The 24,862-nt window shown below is 41.0% G+C and overlaps 1 protein-coding gene across 15 annotated transcripts in view; it reads left to right on the forward strand.

The window, feature by feature from the left end:
• The window catches only part of ZBTB38 (zinc finger and BTB domain containing 38), a 91,459-nt gene extending 67,360 nt beyond the window's left edge, over window positions 1-24,099 (forward strand). For 14 of the 15 annotated variants that reach the window (XM_069104644.1, XM_069104645.1, XM_069104642.1 and 11 more), the window contains one exon: window positions 17,540-24,099. In XM_069104644.1, coding sequence (XP_068960745.1) covers window positions 17,540-21,322 — 3,783 coding nt within the window. In that variant the 3' untranslated portion in view covers window positions 21,323-24,099. Of the gene's footprint in view, window positions 1-9,496; window positions 9,695-17,539 lie in introns of those variants that run through there. The other variant, XM_069104647.1, reaches the window with a different exon arrangement.
• The last annotated feature ends 763 nt before the right edge of the window (window positions 24,100-24,862 follow it).

A 24,862-nucleotide genomic window follows, 5' to 3' on the forward strand; every position in this document is an offset into this window, starting at 1 on the left:
CAGGGAAGTTGATATGGTGAAAAGAACACTGGATTAGATGTCAATAGATAGGTTTAAGACCCAGCTTTGCCACTAGTTATATGACCTTGGTCAAGTCACTCATCTTCTCTGAACATCAGTTTTCTCATCTTTAGAATAGACTAGATTATCTTTAAAGTCCCTTCCAGGTCGAATAATCTATGTTTCTATGAAAACATGCCTTGGTGAAAAAACTTCCCATTCATTCATCCAAGTGTTTATTGAGTGCCTGCTATATGAAAGGTTTTATGAAAGGCTGCTAGGAATGAGAGGGGAAGAGAAGGAAAAACACTCCCTGTCTTCCTTTATTGTTATATATGAAGAAGAAACAAGACAAAAAAATTTTCATTACATTCGAATAAATAATTATGTGAAATGGGCAATAGGCTAGGCAGTAAGTTTGTTTTGAAACAAAGATAAATTGATAGAGGAAGGATCCATCAATTGTAAGGTATATTTTTCATTCCTTTGTTTATGTATCCCATGTATAGGGTGGACCCTCTAGAGAATTTGCTTTTTAAATGAATGATGGAAATTCATAGATAATCTAAAAATTCTGCCTTGGAAATAATTTTGACTTCCTTCCATATCAAACTAAATTATGACCAGAGCTACTAAATATGAAAACTTAGATAATTTGAGTTGAATCTCATTTCTTCTGTCTACTTGCTAGTAAAACTGCTAACAGAGTATAAAGAATAAGAGAGAAAAGAAAATGGTTAGAATTATCTTTATGACTTTATGTATGACAGTATCATTTCAAAAGACTGAATGAATGGTGCATAAAGGAAGAACAGTTAGCAAATCATGGATTGCATTTAGTTCACACTTGTATGCCCCAAGGTCATTTTTATATAAGGTGAACTTTCTGTCATTATTATTTAATGACAGTGTTTACTTGAGCCTTACTCTCTGAAAAAGACTTAGGGAAGTAAACTGCTTGTGCAAATATCAACTATTTTTTTTTTTACTTAAAGCAGAGAACATAAATTATTTGTGGAAATAGAAAGTATATAACTCAACCAATTAAAAAGTATTTATTAAGTGTCTACTTGCAAGGGCTACAGGGTGGTGCAGTGGATAGAACAGTGGGCTTGGAAAGAGGAAGACTCCTCTTCCTAAATTCAAATCTAGCCTCAGACCTTACTAGCTGTGTGACCCTGAGCAAGTCAATTAATTCTGTTTCCCTCAGTTTCCTCATCTGTACAATGAGCTAGAGAAGGAAATGGCAAACCACTCCAGTATCTCTGCCAAGAAAACCCCATAGAGAGTTATAGAGTCAGACTCGACTGAAGAATGACTCAGCCACAAGCTATGTACACGTCATGGTGCTAGGGATTCAGGTGCAAAGAATGAAACAGTCATTATTAATGATAAGCAGCAACCTTCGAATGGGGGAGATCATGAGTACATATGAAAATATATGCAGCATAAATATAAAGTTAATAAATACAAATAGATGTGTATGTGGGGAGGCTAGGTGGCACAGTGAATAGAGCACCGGGCCTGGAGTCAGGAGGACCTGAGTTCAAATCCGGCCTCAGGTACTTTACACAAAAACTAGTGTGTGACCTTGGGCAAGTCACTTACCCCTAACTGCCCTCCAAAAAGCAAAAAAAAAAAAATTTATGTGTGTATGTATATACAAGGTAGTTAGGGGAATCAGGAAAAACCTCTTGTAGAAAATGGTGCCCAAGCTGCATTTTGAATGAAGAGAGGGGCTCTATGAGGTGGAGGCAGAGGGGAGGGCATTATAGAGAGGCCAGTATGGCATAACAGTGGGTGGTGAGGCTAGAAAGTTTAGGGCTATGTTGTTTAGAGCTTTAAAAGCCAAACAGAGGAGTTTATATTTTTATCCTAAAGACAGTCCCTGGAATTATTGATCTCATGGTCAGACCTGCACTAGGGAAAATTATTTGGGCAGTAGTAAGATGGATTGGAGTAGGGGAGATTGGAGTCAGAGAGACTACATGGAAAGCTATTTCAGTAATTTAAGTAAGAGGCAATGAAGATGGTAGCTTTTGGAGTACAGAGAAAGAGACACACTAAAGATGTTGTAACAGTAGAAATGGCAATATTTGGCAACTCATTAAATATGTGGAGTAAAGGAGAATGAGGAACCCAAAATAATGCTAAGATTACACACTTGTGATATTGTGAAGATTATGGTGTCTTCAAGAAAAATAGGGAAGCCTGAAAGAAGGGAGGGTTTGGGGAAAAGATAATGAGTTGTTTTAGACATATTGAGTTTAAGATGTTTTCAAACATCCTGTTTGAAATGTCCAAGAGACAATTTTTTTATGCCAAATTGGAACTCAGTGGAGAGACTGGAACTGGATATAGATATAATAATTAAGTTCGTGGGATCTGATTAGTTTACTAAGGGAGAGAATATATAGAGGGCTAAGAGATAAGAGACCCAGAACAGAACGTTGGGGGATGCCCACAGGGAGGGGGAGTGATGTAAATGATGAACTAGCCAAGAAAAATTAAGAATAGTAAGTGATCAGACAAGTAGGAAGGGAACCAGGGGAAAGTAGTAGAAGAGAATATCAAAGAGAGAAGAGGGTGATCAGTAATGTCAAAGGCTGTGGAGAGATCAAGGAGAATAATAAGATCAATAAGATTATTCATTATTAATTGAGATGATTATTAATAATAAGATACAGATATTTTTATGGTCATATACTTGATATACATGATGCATCCATATAGGCATATACATATAAGTACATATACATGTATGTGTACATATGTGTGTATGCGATATGTAGGTATATGTATTGATAAACATATGGTATATATGTGTGTATAGCATGTGTATATGCACATTATATATCCATAATGATTATAGTCACACTCCTAACATATCACAGGTATTCCTCTGGGACTAAATCTTTGTTTCAGTTATACAAGTTTTCACCCAGGGCTATACTATTGCTCTAAATCACACAATTACTTCTTATACCGTTAAAATGATTGTAGCTGATAAATGATTGCAAAGCAAAGCATTCAAGACATTGATTATTGATCTTTCCCATTACAACCCAAATATGTAAAGTGTGGGTAGCAAGCATGGCAAACAAGATCCTGACACCAAGGAGGCAGATTTGACCTTACAGGTGTCACTGAAGTCTGATAAGATGGAATCCATAATTGAAATATGGCCTTGGAAGGATATATTTACCCTTACTCAAAAATAACATGTTTAGGTACAAAGAATATGGAAGTAGTATTGAATACTAGAAACATTTCGTTTTAGGGGCAGCCAGGTAGCACAGCAAGTAAGAGCACTGGCCCCAGAGTCGGGATGACCTGGGATCAAATCCGGGCTCAGACACTTAGCACCCACCCAGAAACACCTGGCAGTGTAACCTTGAGTAAGTTACTTAACCCCAATTGCTTAAAAAAATTAAAAAAAAAACCATTTTGTTTTGTGATGAAATCCAAGAATCAAAAGGGGAAAACAAACATGGTGGAGAACATTTAGGTGACAGTCAATGAAGGAAGAAACTATATTATCCTTAGAATGCACTATAAACAGAAAGAGAAAATAAATAAGAATGGAAAAGAGATAGTAAGCACATCAAGGCACCATATAATATTGACAGGGAACTTTGTTTATCTGGATATCTGATAGAACCCAAATCCTTTACCCAAAGCAGAACAGCTAATACTGTTTGCTTGATCTTTATACTTTGTAATAATTTCATCCTTCAAAAGATAAAGGGACTCACAAGGGGAACTTTTATTTTGGATGTGACTCAGCATGAAACAACTGGCTTCTAGGATGGAAATGTTACTTTGAAATTTGTAACAGAAAAGAAGAAAGCTGGGAACCCCAGATTTTGGGAGCATTGAAAGGGCCGAGTGAGAAGATGGGTAGCCTATCAATAGGGGACAGTCCCATAACTATTCTGCAGGAGAAGTTAGCCCGGGGGGGCATGAGAAGTACAATTTGGAGGATGCAAAGAATAATTCTGATGAGGAAGAAGAGAGGGATTGTATAAAAAAGATCAATATGGATATGGGGGAACATTAACTAAGATTTTTTTTAGAGGCATACAAACGATGCCAGCAAAGGCAGACGTCAGAGGGTACATGTAAAGCAGCATAATAAGGTTCTGTAAAAAGGGCATCAGGAGTTTGAAAGCTTAAAATGAGCCTAGGCAGAGAAATTCAAGGATGATGAAAAGGTGAGAGTTTGGTGTTTGTTCTTTTTAAATCAATACTGAGCAAAAGAAGATTAGAGAAGAGATAGGAGCGCTGCTTAGTATAGATGGGATAATAATAATGGATGAGGAAGGAGCAGCTCAAATCTTATTTTGATTCTCTTGGCCCTTGGACTGGAGAAGACAGCACAAAAATGGTCAGAAGTTACAGTAGTTGAAAGCCAAGATGAATAAGAGATCTTTTAGCTATCTGTCATTGAGGAATCCAAATCACACAGTCCAGACCAAGGAGATTCCAAGGTCCTGACCTCCCCTCAGTCATCTCTGGGAGACCACAGGGAACTAGAGTACTCTTTTTTTTTCTTTTTGAAGGGGGAAGGTAGGGAAGTTGGGGCTAAGTGACTTGCCCAAGGTCACATGGCTAGTAAGTGTGTCAAGCATCTGAGGCTGGATTTGAGCTCAGGTCCTCCTGACTCTAAGGCCTGTGCTCTATTCACTGCGACACCTAGCCGCCCCAAACTAAAGTACTCTTGAAGGACTGGAGTAGGGTAGATGTGGTACCAAATAAAAAAAGGGGGGGGGCAGGGTGACAAGGTAAATGGAGTGTTGGCCCATCAGAACTGAAACTAGGGGCTTGATGAATTATTCCCCACATTCGAGCCAGAGCAAGCAAGCCAAAATCCAGGTTCTGAATGTTCTAACTTGTTTGATAAATTCTTAAACAAATGCAAGCCAAACACTATTCAGCTTCGTTTCAGACCAACGGCATTGATTGTTTTTGTCTTTCCTGTCAAAGCCCTTCTCCTCCACTCCTTCTTCCTCCTGTCCCACAGTTGACCCTTAGCGTTTTACTCTGGAGAGCCCTAGGTTTCTTGCAAGGACCTAGCTGAAGGACCATGGACCTATTAAAATAGGAGGGGTAAGAAAGGGGAGGGAGGACTTTGTCAGAGATAGAACTGAATACAAATGACATTAATTGATAGTGAGCACCCTATAGAAACAGGACCAAAAATACGATTGTGTTTCTGCTAACAGCTGCACAGTGAGCAGATACAGTATGGGAACATCAAGTCACATCTGTGCAGTCACCAGGATGAAAATAGCATGCTTTATTTGCAGCTGATGTACATTTTCACTTTCACAAAGAGACTTTGTATTTCTGAATGTGTTTTAAAAATCGGCTTACTTGTCATTTTTTTCTTTGCTCCACAAATTGAAATAATATTTTGCAATTATGTGTATGTGTGTTTATCCATACATAAAATAGACACACTTCTCATGTTTAGCCCCACTGCCTGCACAGGGCCCCAGTCTACCTCCTGTTCCTTTGGTGCTTTTGTCCAGTACTGTTTTATAGACAAAGTTGAGTTCAATATTGAAATTGCATTTGGGTCATTCAAATGTTCTTTGAAGAGCGAACATAATTAAATCTCCAGACTAATGAGGAACAATAAAGGTGTTATTGGCCTACACATACACTACACACACACACAAAATTGTTTAACCTAACTTAGCAATCCTGCATTACAGGCCAGCTATAACAATATAGTCAGTGCCCTTTATTGGTTATAGTTAAAGCAATATAACAAAATAGTCAGGAGCATTGGAATCAGAAAAACTTGGGTTCAAATTCATCTTCTGCTCTGTGACCAAAGGCAAGTCACAACCTTTCTGCCTGAGGCAACTTTCTGAGACCGAGTTACAGAGAGGTCGCTGATCTTTGGTTGTGGAGGGACTTTCCACAACTGGAGTTTCTCATGCTGATGGAATCGCCAATTTTGACCCATCCCAATAAAATCAGTACATTCTCTTTAGTGTGATCAGTCAGATAAGCACAGTCTTTAACCTCCCCCTTTGCCCTTGCTCCTGACTTACTCCATAAGAGCTAGGCTATCACTAATTGTCCTTCCCCTTCTTATCTTGCTGAAGGCCGAGTTTAGGACCAGCATAAGGCACCAGCCTCCATACTTCTATAAATAGCCTTTTGCTATTTTTCTCCCAGCACTGTCTCTCTGTAGGGGTTAGAATTAGTGAGCAGGCAGATAGCAAGCAGTAGAATCACAAAATGTCTCTACAGCACCTGCTCCAGTGTGGAGCTCTAAAGGAAAAATCCCACAAGTGGCAGAAAGGACGTTTTCCCCCTCTGTTTGTCAGAAGGCAAATCTGACCGTTTAAATCCAGATCTGATTGTTTTTTAGCTGGGAGAGAAGGTCCAGTCTGTAGGAAATCAGGGAAGGAATAGTAAGCTCCTTGAGAACAATTAAACCATCGCAGCATTTATTAAACACCGTTATGTCTATGCTACCTACTGGGGATACAAAGAGAAATAGAAGGGTCCCTGCCCTTGGGGAGTTTATATTCTACTGCAGCATACAACATGTGTGCGTATAAATAATGCAAAGTGTATAAAGGTAAAATCAAAAGTAATGGGGGAGGGAAGGAATAACCACTGTGTAAGGATCAAAAATGTGTAGGAGGTGGGAGCTGAGTCTCAGAGGGAGGATTTCTCCTACTTTTCCGTTTTTTACCGAGGTGAGCGCTAACCCCTGCTGACTCGGCTTTCTGTTGACCATCCATGCCCATTTCCCCTGCATTCTCCGTGTCTCCAGGACACCAGGCCAGGGCAGTACACCTGCTCACGCTCAATTTGAAGTGAGCTAACACAGCTCATGCTTGAGTGGCTTGTGGGCGTTTGCACAGCTGTACAGGATCAGCGACTGCTGGTAGCCACATCCCCTTGGTGAAGCGCCACTGTCCACGAAGGTGACCACACATCTGAAGTGAGATAAGTCTTTCCCATGGGGATCGGGCAACAGCACCTGTCAATGCCTGCTCCGCCCGCCCTCCCCTGCCTGGCTCCTGGGATTCCATGCTTGTGTCTGAGGTATGGCTTAATTCCCTAAAAAGGTGTGCATGGTAGACATGTCTATATGTACACAATGCTGTGCGTGTGTATGTGCACACATGCATACACACATTATGTACTGTATTGTGTGTTAGGTTTTCAATTTACACAGTGCACACATGCACAGTGCATATATCTCTGTGTATAATGCATGTACGTTATATTGTGTAGCTCATACATATGTATACATGTGTATACACATGTGTGTATGCGCGCACGTGTGTGTGTAATGTAGAAATTGTAGGCTCTCCCCTCCTGAGGGGCAAGTAGAACTTGGTTTGGGTGAATTAGAAGTTGAGTAGAGAGTAGGGCATGTATAAAGACTAGGAGAAAATTGACTTTGGACCAAACACATGCTAGCCTTGAGTAAGCATGCTACACATCTAAAATGAGAATTCTCTGAAGGGAAAACACAAACACAACAATAACAATCTGCCAACAAGCATTTATTAAATGCTTGCTGTATGCTGGCGCTGTGCTAAGTGCTGAGGATACAAAGACAAAAATAGTTCATCCTTGCCCTTGAAGAGTTTACATTCTGGTACAGGAGACAACACATACGCATCTAAGTGTATATAAGACATATGTGAGTTGCACGGTCACCCTAGAGGAGAGGGTGCTAGCAGCTGGGGCCTAATCCAAAGATGGCACTTGTGTCGAGTCTTGAAGGAAAACGAGGGATTCCAGGAGGCATGAGCATGATCCCAGAGCACAGTTCTGGCACATAACAAGGGCTTAGCTTGATGTTGTAGGTTTTTGTAATAACTATTATTAAGAGAGCCCACCTAAAAAGAATGAGTCTAAACAAAGATTGCTGGTGGGGAATAAAGGGTATCCATATTCCTGTTAACCTGTGAGATGAGAAAGACCCAGGTGTGGCCCTTTGTGCTATGCTTTGGTGGACTGCTGTGGCTAGTTCTTGTCAACAACGCCCCTTCCCCCAGACAGGGCACACCCCTGAGACACAGCACAGTTGTAGCGCCAGTCTGAGGCTACGCATGCATCGGGAGGACTTGGGAAACCAGGAGACTGAACATAAACCCAGCACCTGTTTCCCAATGCCCACATCTTCATGCACTCCAGCCAATACTTTATGCCTTGGGTTTCACATCATTGGTCCTCAACTATTTACATGAGCGCAGTCAGACCTGTGGAACCTTCATGTCGTGCACAGAGAGTTCTAACCACGCTGGCCAGGAAACTCTGTTAGCTATTAAGCTCTTTGTGGTTGTTCGATGGGCTTCCGGGTTGGTGCAGCTAGAACCAGTAAGAAGTGTGGTAGGGTGGCTTGGGGTGGGGGAGGGTCCCTGACAAAGAGGGGGCATTCATTTAATTTAGCACCAGCACAATAAGCATTCCATCTGGCTTTAGGATGTCACACTCTTGCCAATGACTGGAGCCTCCTTCTCCTTGGGAAAGCTGTAAACATGAAAGTTAGAAGATTTGTCCGGTGGCAGAGAATACTGGCCTATCCAGATTAAAAACTAAATAAGGAAATGTTTTAAGATTGGTTACAGGCTAGACTATCAGAAAATCAGCTGATCATTTTAATAAGCTTCCCCCAGAAAATGGCATTTGAAAGAGCTTTTGAGGCTGATTTTTTATTGTGAGAGAGTAATAGATACCTTACCCAGGGGCTTGATGTTCAGATTACCTTAAAACACGTTTGCCGGTGCCCATGCAAGCTACACATAGAGGTGCTATCCAAGTGATATGGAACACTCTGAAAGGTTACTCTGTTTACTAAAAAAAAAAAAAAAAGGGAAGGAAGGAAGAAGGGAGGGAGGGAAGGAAGGAAGGGAGGAGGAAGGGTAGAAGGAAGGAAGGAAGGAAGGAAGGAAGGAAGGAAGGAAGGAAGGAAGGAAGGAAGGAAGGAAGGAAGGAAGGAAGGAAGGAAGAAGAAAGAAGGGAGGGGGGACACCTTTTAAAAAATCTTTCTAAAACCTTCCATGTGAAGTCCTAAAACCTAGCCTGATATAGCATCAAAGGACGTGAACCCCACTCATTCTCGTCCTCCACATACAGGCAAGCACAAGTCTATCGACCTGATGTTTACCTCTATAGATAATATATTCAAAGAGAGTCAATCCCCTTAGTAGACTAAGAACAATTTCACTTGATTTATTTTGGCACTAAGTCTGCATGTATCTTAATCCATCGCCGCCCAAATTTGCTTTTCATACTTTGCCTTTGGAACCCAGATAATTTGGATCTCTACAAGTTGAGTAAATAAAGCACTTCTGAGGCCCCCTTTTTAGTTATGTTTGGTCGGCAAAAGGGAGAGGATTTTCCTTTTCCTAGACTCAGCTCAATGCTATAAAGGACTTCTGTTTTGAAATCTGTTTTGGAGATCTGATGCCTGTGTTTCTAATACCCTGTCACATGAGTAAGTCTGACGTAATCTCCCAACACTGTCTATAAGAAAACTTACTGTGAGGATGTGTGTGGGATGGTGGGGCCTGATAGCCTGAAGCAAAGTGTTCTCCTTTGTCAGTGAACTTTCCACAGAGAGTGGTTTCCAATCCAGCAGATTCTATTTTGATATGGAAGCTGTCCTGGGCCAAAATGGACAGTGATCTTGACTTTTGCAAAACTTCAGGTAAGTATCCTAATACAGTACCTCCTTATTTTTATGGGGTTTAAGGTGATGGGACGAGGTGGGGGGGAAATCTACCTTTCTTATATGCAAGGAAATCTGAAGCAAAAGAGAGTGGCTGTGTTGATGAAGTTTTTACAATTGTGTCTGGTGGACTAGGAATTGTGAAAACAATTTTGTATGTCATCTTTGCAATTGATTTTGCTGTGTAGCTTTGGGGAAATCACCTACCTTCTCCATGCCTCAGTCCCTTGGAATAGGAAAAAATCACACTGTCCTGACACTCAGGAAGGTCTTAGAGATATATATTTTTTAATGTATTAAATATTGGAAAATGTTCCCTATGAAATATCCATAACTAAGTTCATGTTGCCCTTTAAACGGTTAAGATAATTTATCTCATTAGGTCAATTACAATCATAATTATTAGCAATATTAATGAAAATGATAAGTACTTTGTCTTCTTCAGCTTTAGAATTCTAACAGAAAACATAATTTGAATTAAAAAAAATTCTACATGTATTTCAGCAGAGAGGTTGCATGGTACCGTGTTTAGGGTGTTAAGATTTGGAGTCGGGAAGATCCAGATTAGAATTCTGGCTCTGATATTTTTTGCTAGTTGCCTAACCAAAGGGCAAGGCCTGCTTACCCTCGATATGGATCAGTTTCTTTCCTCTGTAAAATATGAGAATGGTAATGTCTATACTATCACCTTCATAGGGTTGTTATGAGACTCAAGTAAGATAAAGTATGTGAAGCACTTTACAAACTTCAGAGTAGCATATAAATAAGTGGTGTTTTAAATTATAGAAATAGGAACTGGCCCTGTGATTGCATTGGTATAGGGCAGCCCCAGGTGGGGAAACTCTCTCTACCAGGCTATTTGCACACTTTCTCTTTAATTAAAGTCTGCCTATACCCTGAGAGATTAAAGTTCTTGTCCACCAAACTCAGCCCTCGTGGTTTTGGGGTATTTTGGAGGGGCAGGGGTCTTAAACCCAGGTTTTCCTGGTTCTGAGGCTTTCTATCCATTACTCCACACTGTCTCTCATATGTGTTATGGCATTGCATTAAATAAAACCCATAACTCAAGCAAATTACCAGGAGTTCCTCCATAGGTCTGAACTCCATCCCAGAATGGGTCAATGGATGCGTAAAGGCAATGTTGGGAAATGGGGTGGAGGTGGGGAAGAGAGAAAAGAAAGGAGGCCAGGAAAGCTTTCACAGCATTGGTCTGAATTGAGCATGTGATAACACAGAAGCTTAGGGTGGGGGTGGGGGTGAGTAATGCAAGTAGAACCAGTAAATAGAAATGGAGGCCGTAGGAGAAGCCAAGGAGCACTTTCCCACAATGTGCACAGGGTAGGAAGAGCTGCTGGTCACGCGTTGTTCTTTTCGGTGGTGCCCACACACACCCAGATAGCCATCGATATCTCCTTTGAATATGAAGGTCAACAACATAAAATGAACCTTCCCGTCTCCTGGGGGTGTTGCCTACGCTGTTGTATCTTTTTTCACGGACATCTGAATTGCCTGGGTCCACATCATTGTTTTTGGTTGGCGGGGTTTGTTTTGTTTTGTTTTAGCTTTGGCAATTAAAATAAGCATTTTAAAAAATTCTTTATTTTACAGACAAGATTGAACTTTTTTTTATAGGTTAGAGAAGGCGAAAAATTAGTCAAATGGTTAACCCGGAAATCTCTAGTACTTTCTGGACAACAGCTTGAGTTTCTGTAGGTCTAGTTTTTTTTTTTTTTTTAAGCTCTGGCTCAAATGGCTTTTCTGATTAAAACTGTTGACTATTCTCAGTGGCTTGGGATCCCAGACCAGTCGACCCATGAGTCAGAACCTCTTCCTCCTCATCATCATCTTGAAACAAATTAATTAAATGTCCCTCTGACATGCTATTGATAGTAACAAGGCAAGTCATTTTATGTGGCCCTTAAGAGGGTACAATCGAGAAAAGGTCATCATAGATTACCGACATGACAGAAGGCAGGAAACCACAGCTGTGTCCCATGCAATAGAGGCAGCTGAAGATCATAGTGCATAGAGCACTGGACCTGCAGTTAGGAAGACCTGAATTCGAATCTGCCCTCAGTTCCCTCATCTGAAAAAAATGGGTATAATAATAATAACACCTACTTTTCAAGGTTGTTAATGAGATAATATTTATAAAACACTTTGCAGGGGAGGCCAGGTGGCTCAATGAGTAAGAGCACTGGCCCCAGTGTCGGGATGACCTGGGGATCAAATCTGGGCCCAGACACTCAGCACCACACCCAGGTGCTAACTGGCCGTGTAATCTTGAGCAAGTTACTTAATGCCGATTGCTTAAAAAAAAAAACACTTTGCAAACCTTAAGGTGCTATGTAAATGCTGGCTATTATTATTAGCTGTTGCTAATACATCTATTATACAGCTTTAGCTTATAATATAGACTCAGAAGAACCTGGATCAGATTGTAATAGAGTTGCAAATTTCATTAGCCTATGAAATAAATAAGCATTTATTAAGGGCTTACTATATGCCAGGCACTGTACCAAGGACTTTTCAAATATTATTTCATTTGACATGAGAATCTTAATAAAACCAACTGCTACCCCAAGTAGGGGTGGGGGTGGATTAGACATTAGGGTTAGGTATCCAGAAGAGAAAAATCAAGGAATCTGAGTTGGAAGGGGCTTTGGAAATGCTCTATTCCATCCCATATCTGAACAAGAATCTGTTATAATATACCAGACATATGGTCATCAGCCTCTGCCTAAAGCCCTTGTAGCTAGAGGAAACCCAGTTCCGTCAAGCCGGACCATTCCTCTCTAGGCTAGCTCTAACTTGTAGGATGTTTTCCCTTTATACTGAGTTGAAATCTGGTTTCTGAAACTCATACCCATTTGTCATGGCTCTGCTTTCTGGGATCAGGCAGAACAAATACAACCACACACCCCCCCCCATCTCTACCCCCATAACAAACACCTCCATACCCCCTAGGCTCTCAAAGGGATCCACAACTTAGTGGGGAAAAGGAGAAATGGTATCCATAATGTTACAGCTTGTCTTTGAAGAGGGAAGATAGGAGCTCTTTATAAGGGAGAGTTATGAAGACACACTCTGGAGCTAGATTGGGGACTGGATAATAATGATGGCATTAATGAGACCGTGTGGAGGATGGAAATGAGGCAAAAGACCCCGAGTTTCCTAATTTAGTAGTAATTTCTAATAGGTCTGTTCATTCGATGTTGTGGTTCTTTATTGTTTCAGTCATGTCTGACTCTCTGTGACCCCATTTGGGGTTTTCTTGGAAAAGATGCTGGAATATTTTGCCATTTCCTCCTCCAGCTCATTTTACAGATGGAGAAACTGAAGCAAACAGGGTTAAGTGACTTGCCCAAGATCTCACAGCTAGTAAGTGTCTGACACCAGATTTAAACTAAGGTCTTCCTGAGTCCAGGTCCTGTGTTCTTTGCACTATGGCACAGCCTAATTGCCCTATATAGCAAGAGTAAGCGCCTATGATATAGTGAATTAAGCGCTGGCTTTGGAGTCAGGAAGCTGAGGGTTCAAGTTCAGCCTCTGACACGTACTTAGCTGTGTGTTGCAGACAAGTCAATAAACTTCTCAATGGCTCCAGCCAAGAAGCTACAGAGCAAATATGCATTGATACAGTTTCTCTTAGGACTCTCTAGTTCCAATGAAATTGTTGTTGAGGCCATGAGGTGGCGCCATAGTGCATAGAGTGCTGGCCCTGGAATTAAGACTCCTCTTCCTGAGTTTGCATCTGGCTTCAGATACTTACTAACTGTGTGACCCTGGGCAAGTCACTTAATCCTGTTTACTTCAGTTTCCTCATCTGTAAAATGAGCTGGGGAAGGAAATGACAAACTGCTCCAGTATCTCTGCCAAGAAAACCCTACATGGAAGCCTTTATTAAGTGATTACAATATGCAAAAGCTCTGTCTTGTTGCATCGGAATGTAACAAAGTTCCCCTGGTCCCCTGAAGCTCACTTTTAAATAGGGGAACACAAGATGTGGAGGTTTCAGGCACAAGTCAGATGGAAAGACCCAGTGGTTAAAATGTCATTTCCATCTATAAAAACATATCTGTTCCTTATGTTGAATTGTTTGCCAGGTACAAGTGAAGACTTTCTTTTCTGAGTCTTTGAAAGCTGTGGTTGTAGCAGGTGGGGGCCTCAGCACCTGCAGAGACAATGGACACATTCCATTTCCACAAGGATTGTACCCCTAGACAATGGTTACTGGGTCTGTGCTGAAAGCAATACCAGGGACCTGGGAGAGCACTGATATTTCTGAGGTTCTTGGGAATAGTGTCCTACCAAGTTTCCCCGATAATAAGACCTATCCCGAAAATAAGCCCTCCCCTTACTGTGTAAGAGTCCTCTAAAATAAGCCCTCCCCCGAAAATAAGCCCTATTGAGATTGCTACTGTAGTGAAGGTGATCCCCTGCACTACACGCTACATTACGGTACCCTCTGTATGCACCGTCCCCCCCCCCATGAAACGCATGCCACGCTCCGAGCTGCATCCAATCAGAGCTGCAGCAGTGAGCGTGTCATCCTGTTCTTACCCAGTGATTTGCTTATTGAATAAAGGTACATTTTTTTGTTCACATTTACCTGTTTATTAAAATTGCTGTCAGTGTTCATTAAAATAAGCCCTCCCCTGAAAATAAGCCCTCTGGTGTTTTTCTGTCCCAAAAAAAATTAATAAGACAGTGTCTTATTATCGGGGAAACATAGTAGGATATCTAGAAGTGGAGTCAAAATGGTAGCAGTGGTTTCGTATACCAACCCTGGCTCTCCCTCACTCTTTGATACCCCATTCAGAGAATACTGTTATCTAGGACCTTACTTGCCTGTCCATTGGTGGCAGATGGTTCAGAAGTCAGAACTAATGGGGTGGGGATGACAAGCCCCTTCCCCATAAGGGTTGCTCCCCTGGATGATGGCTGTGGGGGCCAGGTTGAAAGAAAGGCTGCTTGGTGGTCTAAGGAAGCACTACTATGCCGAGGTTCTTGGATTTATATGTTCATTGGTGACAGCTGGCTGTGGTGGTGGTGAACCTTTCCCCACAAACATTGTTCCCATCAATGATGTGGAGAGGAAAGAGGTAGGGCTGGTGGTCAGGGGTTGGAGTGAGTTCTATTTCTAGGGCTCTTTGACTTAACCTGCAACAGGAATTTGTATTATACACAAAACTGAAAATATATGAGAGTCTAAGGCCCCTTTTCTCACAATGCCCATATGGAAAAAGGTATCAGACTCAATGATCTCTAAGATTCTTTCCATCTCTAGTATTTATCTGCAAATACATACATATCTACATATGTATACATGCACACATATACATATATATGTATGTATATGACAGGAGATCACATATCTAAAGAAACCTGGGAGCAAATATTCATAAAGGGCAAAAAATAGTTTTTTCATGAGAAAAATTGAGTGTGGTAGTGATGAATCTCTCCAAATTTGTGTTGTTGTATTTTGATTTTCCTTAAAACAGACACACTTGCATAAAATCATTTGGGTTGTTTTGGTTTGGGTTGGGTTTTTTAGTGTTGGATTTTTGTCTTTTTTTTTAACCCACAAATGCTTGGTTTTTAGTCCCAGTATTTTCTCATTTCATCTGACTTTTTAAAAGGGAGTGCTAGAATTATTGTTATTAGCAAATATTGGTAGACTGGCACCTTAGAAAAGGACACGGATAAGGATGGATTTTGGAATTTTATCTACAACTTTCACTTCTTTTTCACTTTTTTATTTGTAGGGTGGGCAATAGATTACAAATTCCTTGAAGTCAGGGGCTATCTTGGGCTTCTTTTTGTAAACCCAGTGCTTAGCATAATGTTTGGCACATAGTAGGTGCCTAATTAATGTTTATTGAATGAATGAATAAATGAGCTCCAACAATGGGATTGACTAACTTCAGGTTACTGAAAGTCACACACTATCTATATTATCCTTCATATTGCTATTTCCAGAACACATAACATTGTGTCTTAGACCTAGCAAGTACTCAATGAATGAATGAAATATAAAATCTGAATTCCAGTAAGTGAAATTTGACCCAATACATCCAGTCTTCTATTGATTTATGTAAAGATATAGTAAGAGAGTCAGTTTCTCAATCTTTCTGTTTTAACTAGCACAAAACATTTGTTCAGAATTAACTATAGTTTATTACTTCTGTGTTTTCAACTCTTTTCTGCCAACTGTGAATGAAAGCTACCCTTTGGTGATCAAAGTGACTAGAGTTTTTAAAAGATTACTAATTGCCACATGAAGGCGGAAAGAGCCCAAAGAAGGATGAAACGTTTGCTTTATCCAGTGTCAGGAGGAATTTGGGTTTTGTTTTTCATTAGTCTCTTAGGAAAGATTTCCTTTTGAGCTATTTCCTATTCTTCTGTATATTGTGGACACATCAGAGAAATTCAATTTTGGAAAAATACAGGGAGATGATGATGAGGGAGTTTAATCACAACAGGTTAAAATGACCTTTTAGGTCAAATTCACCAGCACCACCACCACCACCAGATCAAAACCCAACAACATCAAACCAACCTCTTGAAGAAACTTCCCCAAAATTGGTAGTTAATTCAGTTATACCCACACAATGAGTCTCCTAATCCTGATACTTAGTAATTATATTTTCTGATAGGAAGGGAGAATTGAGAGAGAAAGAGTCTAGTATCTGTTAACTATTAGTTTGAGAATTACAATGTGGGAGGTCATTGGTGTTGCCTGAATCTCTGAGATCAGCAGCACGGTGAGGGTGATCCAAAGCGGGTGAACAACATGTGAATAAAGAGAACCTGGAAGGGCAACAAAACTGGTCAAATAAGGTGGTCACCATTACTTAAAGGTAAAAGATACTTCCCTCCTATCTATCAATAGCCAATAAACTGGGTTTGTTTTTTTTGGGGGGGGGGTATTTTTGTTGTTGTTCAGTTGTTTTTCAGTCATGTCAAATCCTTCATGACCTCATTTGGGTTTCCTTGGCAGATACTGGAGCCGTTTTCCATTTCCTTCTCCAACTCATTTTACAGATAAGGAAACTGAGGCAATCAGGGTTAAGTGATTCACCCAGCATCACATAGTTAGCATCTGAGGTCAGATTTGAACTCAGGAAGACAAGTCTTCCTGACTCCAGGCCCAGCACTCTATCCAATCTACCACCTAGCTGCCATTTTATTTTTTAGTTAACATTTACGTAACACTTATTATGTACCAGGCACTGTGCTAAGCACTGTACAATTATTTTATTTATTTATTTTTTTGCTTTTTTGGAAGGGGGGAATGCAGGGCAATTGGGGTTAAGTGACTTGTGCAAGGTCACACGGCTAGTAAGTGTTAAGTGTCTGAGGCCAGATTTTAACTCAGGTCCTCTTGACTTCAGAGCCAGTGCTCTACTCACTGAACCACCTAGCTGCCCCACACTGTACAATTATTATCTCATTTGATCCTCACCTCCCTGTTAGGTGCTATTAGTATCCCATTTTACAGATGAGGAAACTGAGGCAAACAAAGGTTAAGTGACTTGACCAAGGTGACACAGCTAAGAAGTATCTGAATCTAGATTTGAATTCGAGTCTTCCTGACTACAGGTCTGGCACCCTGTCCACTGTACCATCTAGCTACCTATGACCCATCTATCAATACCCTTTCTAAATAGGAAAATAAATTACAGATTAAAAAAAAAGTCCTAAATCTTCCCCAATATCCTCTGGGATAAATACAGAGATTTATTTTTATTATAAATGGCTCAAGAAAAAAATTTGCTATCTCTGAACATGTCAGTCACCACTTTCCTTTTGTCATTCCAGATGACAGTCATGTCCCACTCAAAGGATCTCAAAGATGATTTCCACAGTGACACAGTGCTTTCCATCTTAAATGAACAACGAATTCGGGGAATTTTATGTGATGTCACTATCATCGTGGAGGACACCAAATTTAAAGCCCACAGCAATGTCCTGGCAGCTTCAAGCCTTTATTTCAAAAATATATTTTGGAGCCGTACTATCTGCATTTCCAGTCATGTTCTGGAGTTGGATGACCTCAAGGCTGAAGTGTTTACAGAAATACTTAATTATATCTACAGTTCCACAGTTGTTGTGAAGAGACAGGAAACGGTGACTGATCTTGCAGCTGCAGGAAAAAAGCTGGGAATATCATTTCTGGAAGATCTTACAGATAGCAATTTCTCAAACTCTCCAGGTCCCTATGTATTTTGCATAACAGAGAAGGGTGTGGTTAAAGAAGAAAAAAATGAAAAACTATCTGAAGAACCAGCTATTGCCAATGGACCAAGAATCACAAATGCATTTTCCATCTTTGAAACTGAAAATAATAACAGCATGTTTTCTCCTCTGGACTTGAGGGCAAGCTTTAAAAAGGTCTCAGATTCAATGAGAACATCAAGCTTTGCCCTAGAAAGGAACGATGTCTGCAGTGAAGCTGAACCCGTCAGGACACTAGCTGAACATTCCTATGCTGTTCCTTCAGCAGCTGATGTTTTTCAAGGACGTCCTTCATATGAGTCTGGTGCCAGCCCACCTTATATAAGAAGTGAAGAAAATCGTGATGAGGCGCCAGCAAAAACACAAACGTGCAGGACCCCTCAAAGCCCCCCAACACCCCAAAATCTCAGTTCAGCAGTGGCAAAAGTACCACCCCCTCAAGCAACCAGCACAGAGGTTCATCGAGAAAAAACCCCAGATCCAGCCATTCCTCCCGTTTCTGATTCTCAGAAGAGTCAAGAAGGCAACCATTGTCCCAAGGAAAATGAAAACCCACCGGCTAACATTCCTGAATCCACACCCCCACCCCCTCCTCCTCCTCCTCCTCCTCCTCCTCCTCCTCCTCCTCCTCCTCCTGCTGCTGCTGCTGCTGCTGCTGCTGCTGCTGCTGCTGCTGCTATTTACGACTGCACTTTTTGCTCCAAATCATTTGAAAATCCAGCCTTACTGGAGTCCCACCTGCAGCTCCACACGAAGCCTCCAGAAGCTTTCATGTGCAAATACTGCGACAAACAATTTACCACCTCCAACAGGCGGGACAAGCATGAACAGGCCTGCATGAACGCGGACCGTCTCCCTCTTCCTAGTGGAACCCAACAGAGTTTTTCATCTCCAGATGGAAAAACTGAAAGTTCCTACAAAAGTTCTGAAATGCAGTCATCTGAGAATAAGGTGGGTGAACATTCTGGCACAAGCCAGACCTTGCCAGAAGTAGAACACACAGTGAAGGTTGTGGATGGGCAAATACTCTATACGTGTGTTGTGTGCAAGCGTAGTTATGTAACTCTGTCTAGTCTCCGAAGACATGCCAACGTCCACTCGTGGAGGAGAACCTACCCTTGTCACTACTGCAGCAAAGTGTTTGCTTTGGCAGAATACAGGACCAGGCATGAAATTTGGCACACCGGAGAGAGACGGTATCAGTGCATCTTCTGCCTGGAGACTTTCATGACCTACTATATCCTCAAAAACCATCAGAAATCCTTCCATGCAATTGACCACCGGCTTCCCGTGAACAAGAAGACAGCCAACGGAGGTCTGAAGCCTAATATCTATCCGTACAAGCTCTACAGACTGCTGCCTATGAAATGCAAAAGGGCTCCCTATAAAAGCTACAAAAATTCTTCCTATGAAAATTCACAAGAAAGCAGACAGCCTGCTGAGGTTGCTCCTAGTTCCTGCATTATTAAGAATCCAAGAAGTTCTGAATTGCCTGCTTTAACTCTCCAAGACAATGTGAATATGCTGTCAAATAGTCCAGCCACTTCATCCAATGTCCCTTCGGGTAAAGAAGCCCACCAAGCCACAGATCCTCAAAATGGGGACTTGTGGGCAGGAGGAGGAGGAGGAGCAGGTGTTGTTACAGGCGGAGGAGGAGAAATTACAGGCGGAGGAGGAGGTGGTGGTCCAGGAGAAGATGGAGGAGGAGGTGACACAGGAGGAGGAGGAGGAGGCAGCACAGGAGGAGCAGGAGCAGGAGGAGGTCTGCTGAACCCTGTTAAAAATAACTTTAGTCCTGCTGAGAAGCCAGTTCCCTCAGGAGGAAAAAGTCTCGCTTCTGGCTCACAGGGTGGAGGTGACGTGACAATTCCATCCTACAGTAACGTCAGTGAAAATGCCACATCGGTCATCAGCTACAGCAGCTCGGCCCCATCTGTCATTGTTCACAGCAGTCGGGTTTCCTCGGTGATAATGCACAGTAATGCAGTCACTGCCATGACAAGCAGTAACGCCATCTCTTCAAACACCGCTGTTAACCTTTCCCCAAGAGATGATAATAAGCATGCTGACAACTTTGGCAAGATCCCCGGCAAGGTCAAAAGCATTAAGGAGAAGAAGAAAGTCACACCCTACAGCAGGGGAGAAGCATTCGAGGAGGCCAGGTATGCCACCAGTTCTGGAAGTGCTTTGAGTAAAGCCACTAGTGTTATTGAGGAAACCAGTAAAACTGAAACATATATTGCAAAACCTGCCTTGCCTGGAACATCAACCAACAGCAACGTTGCACCTCTCTGCCAGATAACAGTAAAAATTGGGAATGAGGCTATTGTGAAAAGACACATTCTGGGGTCCAAACTGTTTTACAAAAGAGGGAGAAGATCCAAACACGAGGCCCAGGAAGACAGCATGCCTCAAGAAAGTGACACAGAACAAAGAGAAAGAAGCCCAGCCAGGCTGAGCCGATCCGAATGTGTGGAAATGAGTGAAATGTTTGATGAAGGGAGCGACCAGGATTCCACGGACAAGCCATGGCGTCCATACTACAATTATAAACCCAAGAAGAAATCCAAACAACTAAAGAAAATGAAGAAAGTCAAGTGGAAGAAAAGACATGGAAACAGGAGTCCAAGCAGTGAACACCTGAGTGACATGGACTCTGTTGTCAAAAAGAGCCCTAAGGAAAAGGTCATTGAAGGAGAAGAAAATAAGGAGATGCCCAGCCTTCACTGTGAGCTCTGTATTGGGGATAAAGCATCGGCCCAACACCAAGGACAGACCCACTGGCATCACACCACATCTAAGCCTTATGCTTGTGAACTCTGCCAAAAGCAATTCCAGAGCCCTTCCAACCTCAAAATGCATATGAGATGTCACACTGGAGAGAAGCCTTACTCTTGCAAAACATGTGGAAGGTGTTTTTCCGTTCAAGGGAACTTACAGAAACATGAACGCATTCATCTTGGGGTCAAAGAATTCATCTGTCAGTATTGTAATAAGGCATTCACTTTAAATGAAACCCTCAAAATCCATGAAAGAATTCACACGGGTGAAAAACGTTATCGTTGTCAGTTCTGTTTGCAGAGCTTTCTGTATCTGTCCACCAAAAGGAATCATGAGCAGAAGCATATCCATGAGCATAATGGAAAGGGCTATGCCTGCTTTCAGTGCCCCAAAATCTGCAAAACAGCCGCTGCCCTGGGGATGCACCAAAAGAAACATTTATTCAAAAGCCCCAATCAGCTGGAGAAAAAAGAAGGTGGGGGCAGTGAAATTCCTAAGCCTTTTGAGAATCAACCTTTCACTGACTCAGGTGGAAACAAGATGAAGGAAACCCTACATGCTATGTCTGAAGATGTTCCCCTTTGATTGACAGTGATGGGAAACCCACTAGACAATTTTTTTTTCCTTTTTAGGTAACAGACATAAATGGGTGAAGTGTAGAGGAAATTCAAATTTGTGTAAGTTCCTGAAACATGACACTTTTTCTTCCTATTCATAGGTTTCAGCATTAACTATAAAAGCAAAATGTACCAGAACATAAAAACTGAGGCTTCATATTCCCCAAGTATTATGTGAGGGTAAATGATATTCTTAGCTACAATATTTCTGCCAGTGAGTACTTTGTAATTTAAAAAGAAAAAGAATCAGCCTAACGCTCTTTTTGTTGAGCATTGTTAGGAGCTGCCAAACTGGCTATGAAACACTGAACTTGAATCACTTTGAAGAAAATAAGAGTTCAGAAGCCATGAGAATGTCAACTTCACCCATGTGTTAAAAGGTGAATGAAATATGTCATCAATGCTTTTTCCCCCCATTCAATTTCAATGCTGTTAAAATTTTCAAAAGATGAACTTTGGATATTGTATGAAATTCTACATGGTTGGGGGAAAATTATGAGCTGAGTAACCTAAAGAAAGCATTCATTCGTCTTTTCTTGTAAAGCAAACCTTGTAAAAAATAACATAACCCCATAGTTTTACACTGTCCATGTTCAGTTAGAAAATGAAAGGAGGGAAAGTAGGTCTACAAATGAGAATTTGTGGAAAATTGATAAAGGGTATTTTCGGTATGGCCAAATCCCTAACTTAAGAACACAGTGTATGCTGCTGGATAACGTTCTCTTGAAGTCATGGCTGATCAACTATGGGGATCTTGACATCAGTGGTCTACTTGGTATCCCCCCAAACATTTTTACCACACTACTAACTGTACCGGCAATTACTTAAACTGTATATTGCTTCGGGTTAGCTTTGTCTCATCCCTGAGATGAAGAAGGGTCAAATCTGGCTGAACATTATCTGCAGTCTTCCAGGCACTATTCAAATCTCAGAAGGCTGCCATTTCAAGGTAGCTCCATCCATTCTCAAGAGCTCAAATGAAATGGGACCCTCCCAGCTCCACTGGGCAAGTATCCAGAATGCCTAAAGAAAGGTGAGCTGATGGTAGTAAACTGCCAAGCATTTGATTGTACCACAATGCCCAATCCCTACCACCATGGGCCTTCTTGTGGAACGATGGGTAGTCTACATGAGTTATCTTGCAAGAGTGAGATACTTAGGGAAACTCTGGCATTTCTATCTCTACTGATCACCTGGGTTGGCCAGAGGAAGTCCCTTAGTCTTCTAAATCCAAACATAAGCACTATTTGACTCCTGGACTGTGTGTAAAGGTGGGATGTTGAATGATTAAAGAGGCTTATTGCTTCCCTACTTATATGACTCCTGTGAAATTGAACCACCTATCTAGATGCCTCTTTTCAGTCTTAGGTAACAGGTACGTTGCCAGAGACCTCTATGTGCCCCCTAATATCATTTCCAGCTGACAAGCACCCTTAATGGTTTGTCCCAAAGACTGACTAGTTGCTGCACATGGTTGTCAGATTAAAGAGGTTCATGTTGTTTCTTCCCTAGAAGGTGTAGAACTCCCCGAATCTGACTTTCTGCACCTGCCAGAGAGGGTACATTCCTGACGTGCCCCTCACATAAAAGCCACATGTGGAAGCCCTCAGCCAAGAGCTCAAGGGGTGCCCTGAAATCAATCTGGAGTATGTTGGGCCCTCCAGGATGGTATCTGGCATTGTCATCTTCAGGAGGATCTCAAGGGTCTCTAGCCCTTCCCTTTGTGCTGCTCTGAAGTCTTCACGAAGAGAGTGGGCAAGAATACATCTTAAGAATCCAGAAAAGGATGGCTTGGAAGCTGACCTTTCATTTTGTAGTGCTTTGCTATTAAATAACCACAATACTGCAGCTTCATTAACCTCCTGTTTCCACTTTCACTTTCATGCAGTATTATAAAGGGCAAACAAAATACAAGTGAATTTACATGTTCTTTTATACATAACATACATGCACTAGTCATTTACTTTGGGTTTTGTTTTTTAAAAGTTTTTTTAAGAGTCAGACAGAGCTAAAAAGTCTTTGTTGAAATAATACCTACAGTATTGAATAGTTAACCCTGTGGTCCACTGATTCACACTACCCGAGATGAGGGCTCTGTGTCCAGGAGAAGTATTTTATTTCATTAGTTCCTTTGGCTTCAGACAATGCAAGTTGTGAAGTCACTATTATCGTTAGTGAATTCTTCCAGTCTGCACATGTGGGATATTTTCTAAATGGACTTGTATGCTGATAATTCTAGACCAAAGTAAATATGGCAGAATATTTATACACGAAAAGATAATTTTACAGATATTTTCTATAATTGTATCATTCGTAAATAAAAATAAAATGCTGATAGCTTGTGTTCGTTTTGGGGAGGGTTGTATATTTTGATTAAAAAACAAAACCAAAAAAAAAAACCCAACACCTTGACTTTGTAATTCTGTATATTCAATACAGTTTCTAGCAGAGCAGTTTTAAGACAGCATCTTAATGTTTATAGTCAATTGTGGAAAATTTATTTTAAGTTCTCTGTTAAAGTAATGAGTCAAGTACCAATGACCAAATTAGAACTGACGTAAATGTAAACTGAACATATCGTATGCTGTATATGATAGACTTTCACTTGCTATGTTATAGCATCTGTATTTTGTTTAGAAAATATTATTAAATGCAGATGTAAAGGGTTGGGAAAAGTCTAATTTTATTTTTAGAAAGAATGAATATAAACTTGGTTTTGCTTGATTAAAAGCTGGCTTATTCTGATTTCAAATATCTCCAATGGTCATTCTTTTGCACCAGCAGGCATTGTGCTTTTACAGACTGATGTCGAACATTTGACTTGCCTGCTATATTTCTGTTTCCTCATTTGTCCACCCACAGTGAAACGGCAACATGGCAGTGACCTTGCAATCTAGGACTAAGAAGGAACATGGTATTTTTAGAAGGTGGCTCTGTGAAAGACAAAATACTCTGGTATTTTGGTTAATCTTCAAGTATGGTCCATTGCATAGAGGTGTTTGATAAATGTTGGAATGAATGAATAAATGAAGATGCTAATACATGATTATTATTAAGTTAGTGTTTATGTTGATGGGTATGGTGGGGTGGCGGGGTTCGAAATTCTCTGTGACTCTACTTTACCTGGCTCATCAGGGATTTGAGTCTACCAGATGACAGTACAAAAGCTTTTTATTTGTACTCCTCTTCCATATTTGAATCAGGTCTAACAAATCAGTTATGACGTTTTTCCAAACTTTGCATTCATACATGAAAACCTTCTAAATCATTTCAATAAGTACAGTTTTTTTTAAGTGAACTTTGTCAACACTTCCTTAATCATTCTGGGTTTGTTTGTTTTTTAAATCATCAAGGTTTTTATTTCCCTCACCAGTCTTCCTTCTCTACCTCATAGATAATGCCCCCGTATAGTTCTGCTTCCTACATCTCAGTAACTCCTAAAAGCATGGAAGGATGTTGAACAATTCATCCACCTCATGTTCTTTCATATCTGAAAGTCCCTCACCTC

This window comes from Petaurus breviceps, unplaced genomic scaffold, assembly GCF_028583685.1.
Source record: "Petaurus breviceps papuanus isolate PSGF00001 unplaced genomic scaffold, PetGlider_PUasm1.0 688, whole genome shotgun sequence".
Lineage (NCBI taxonomy): Eukaryota > Metazoa > Chordata > Mammalia > Diprotodontia > Petauridae > Petaurus > Petaurus breviceps.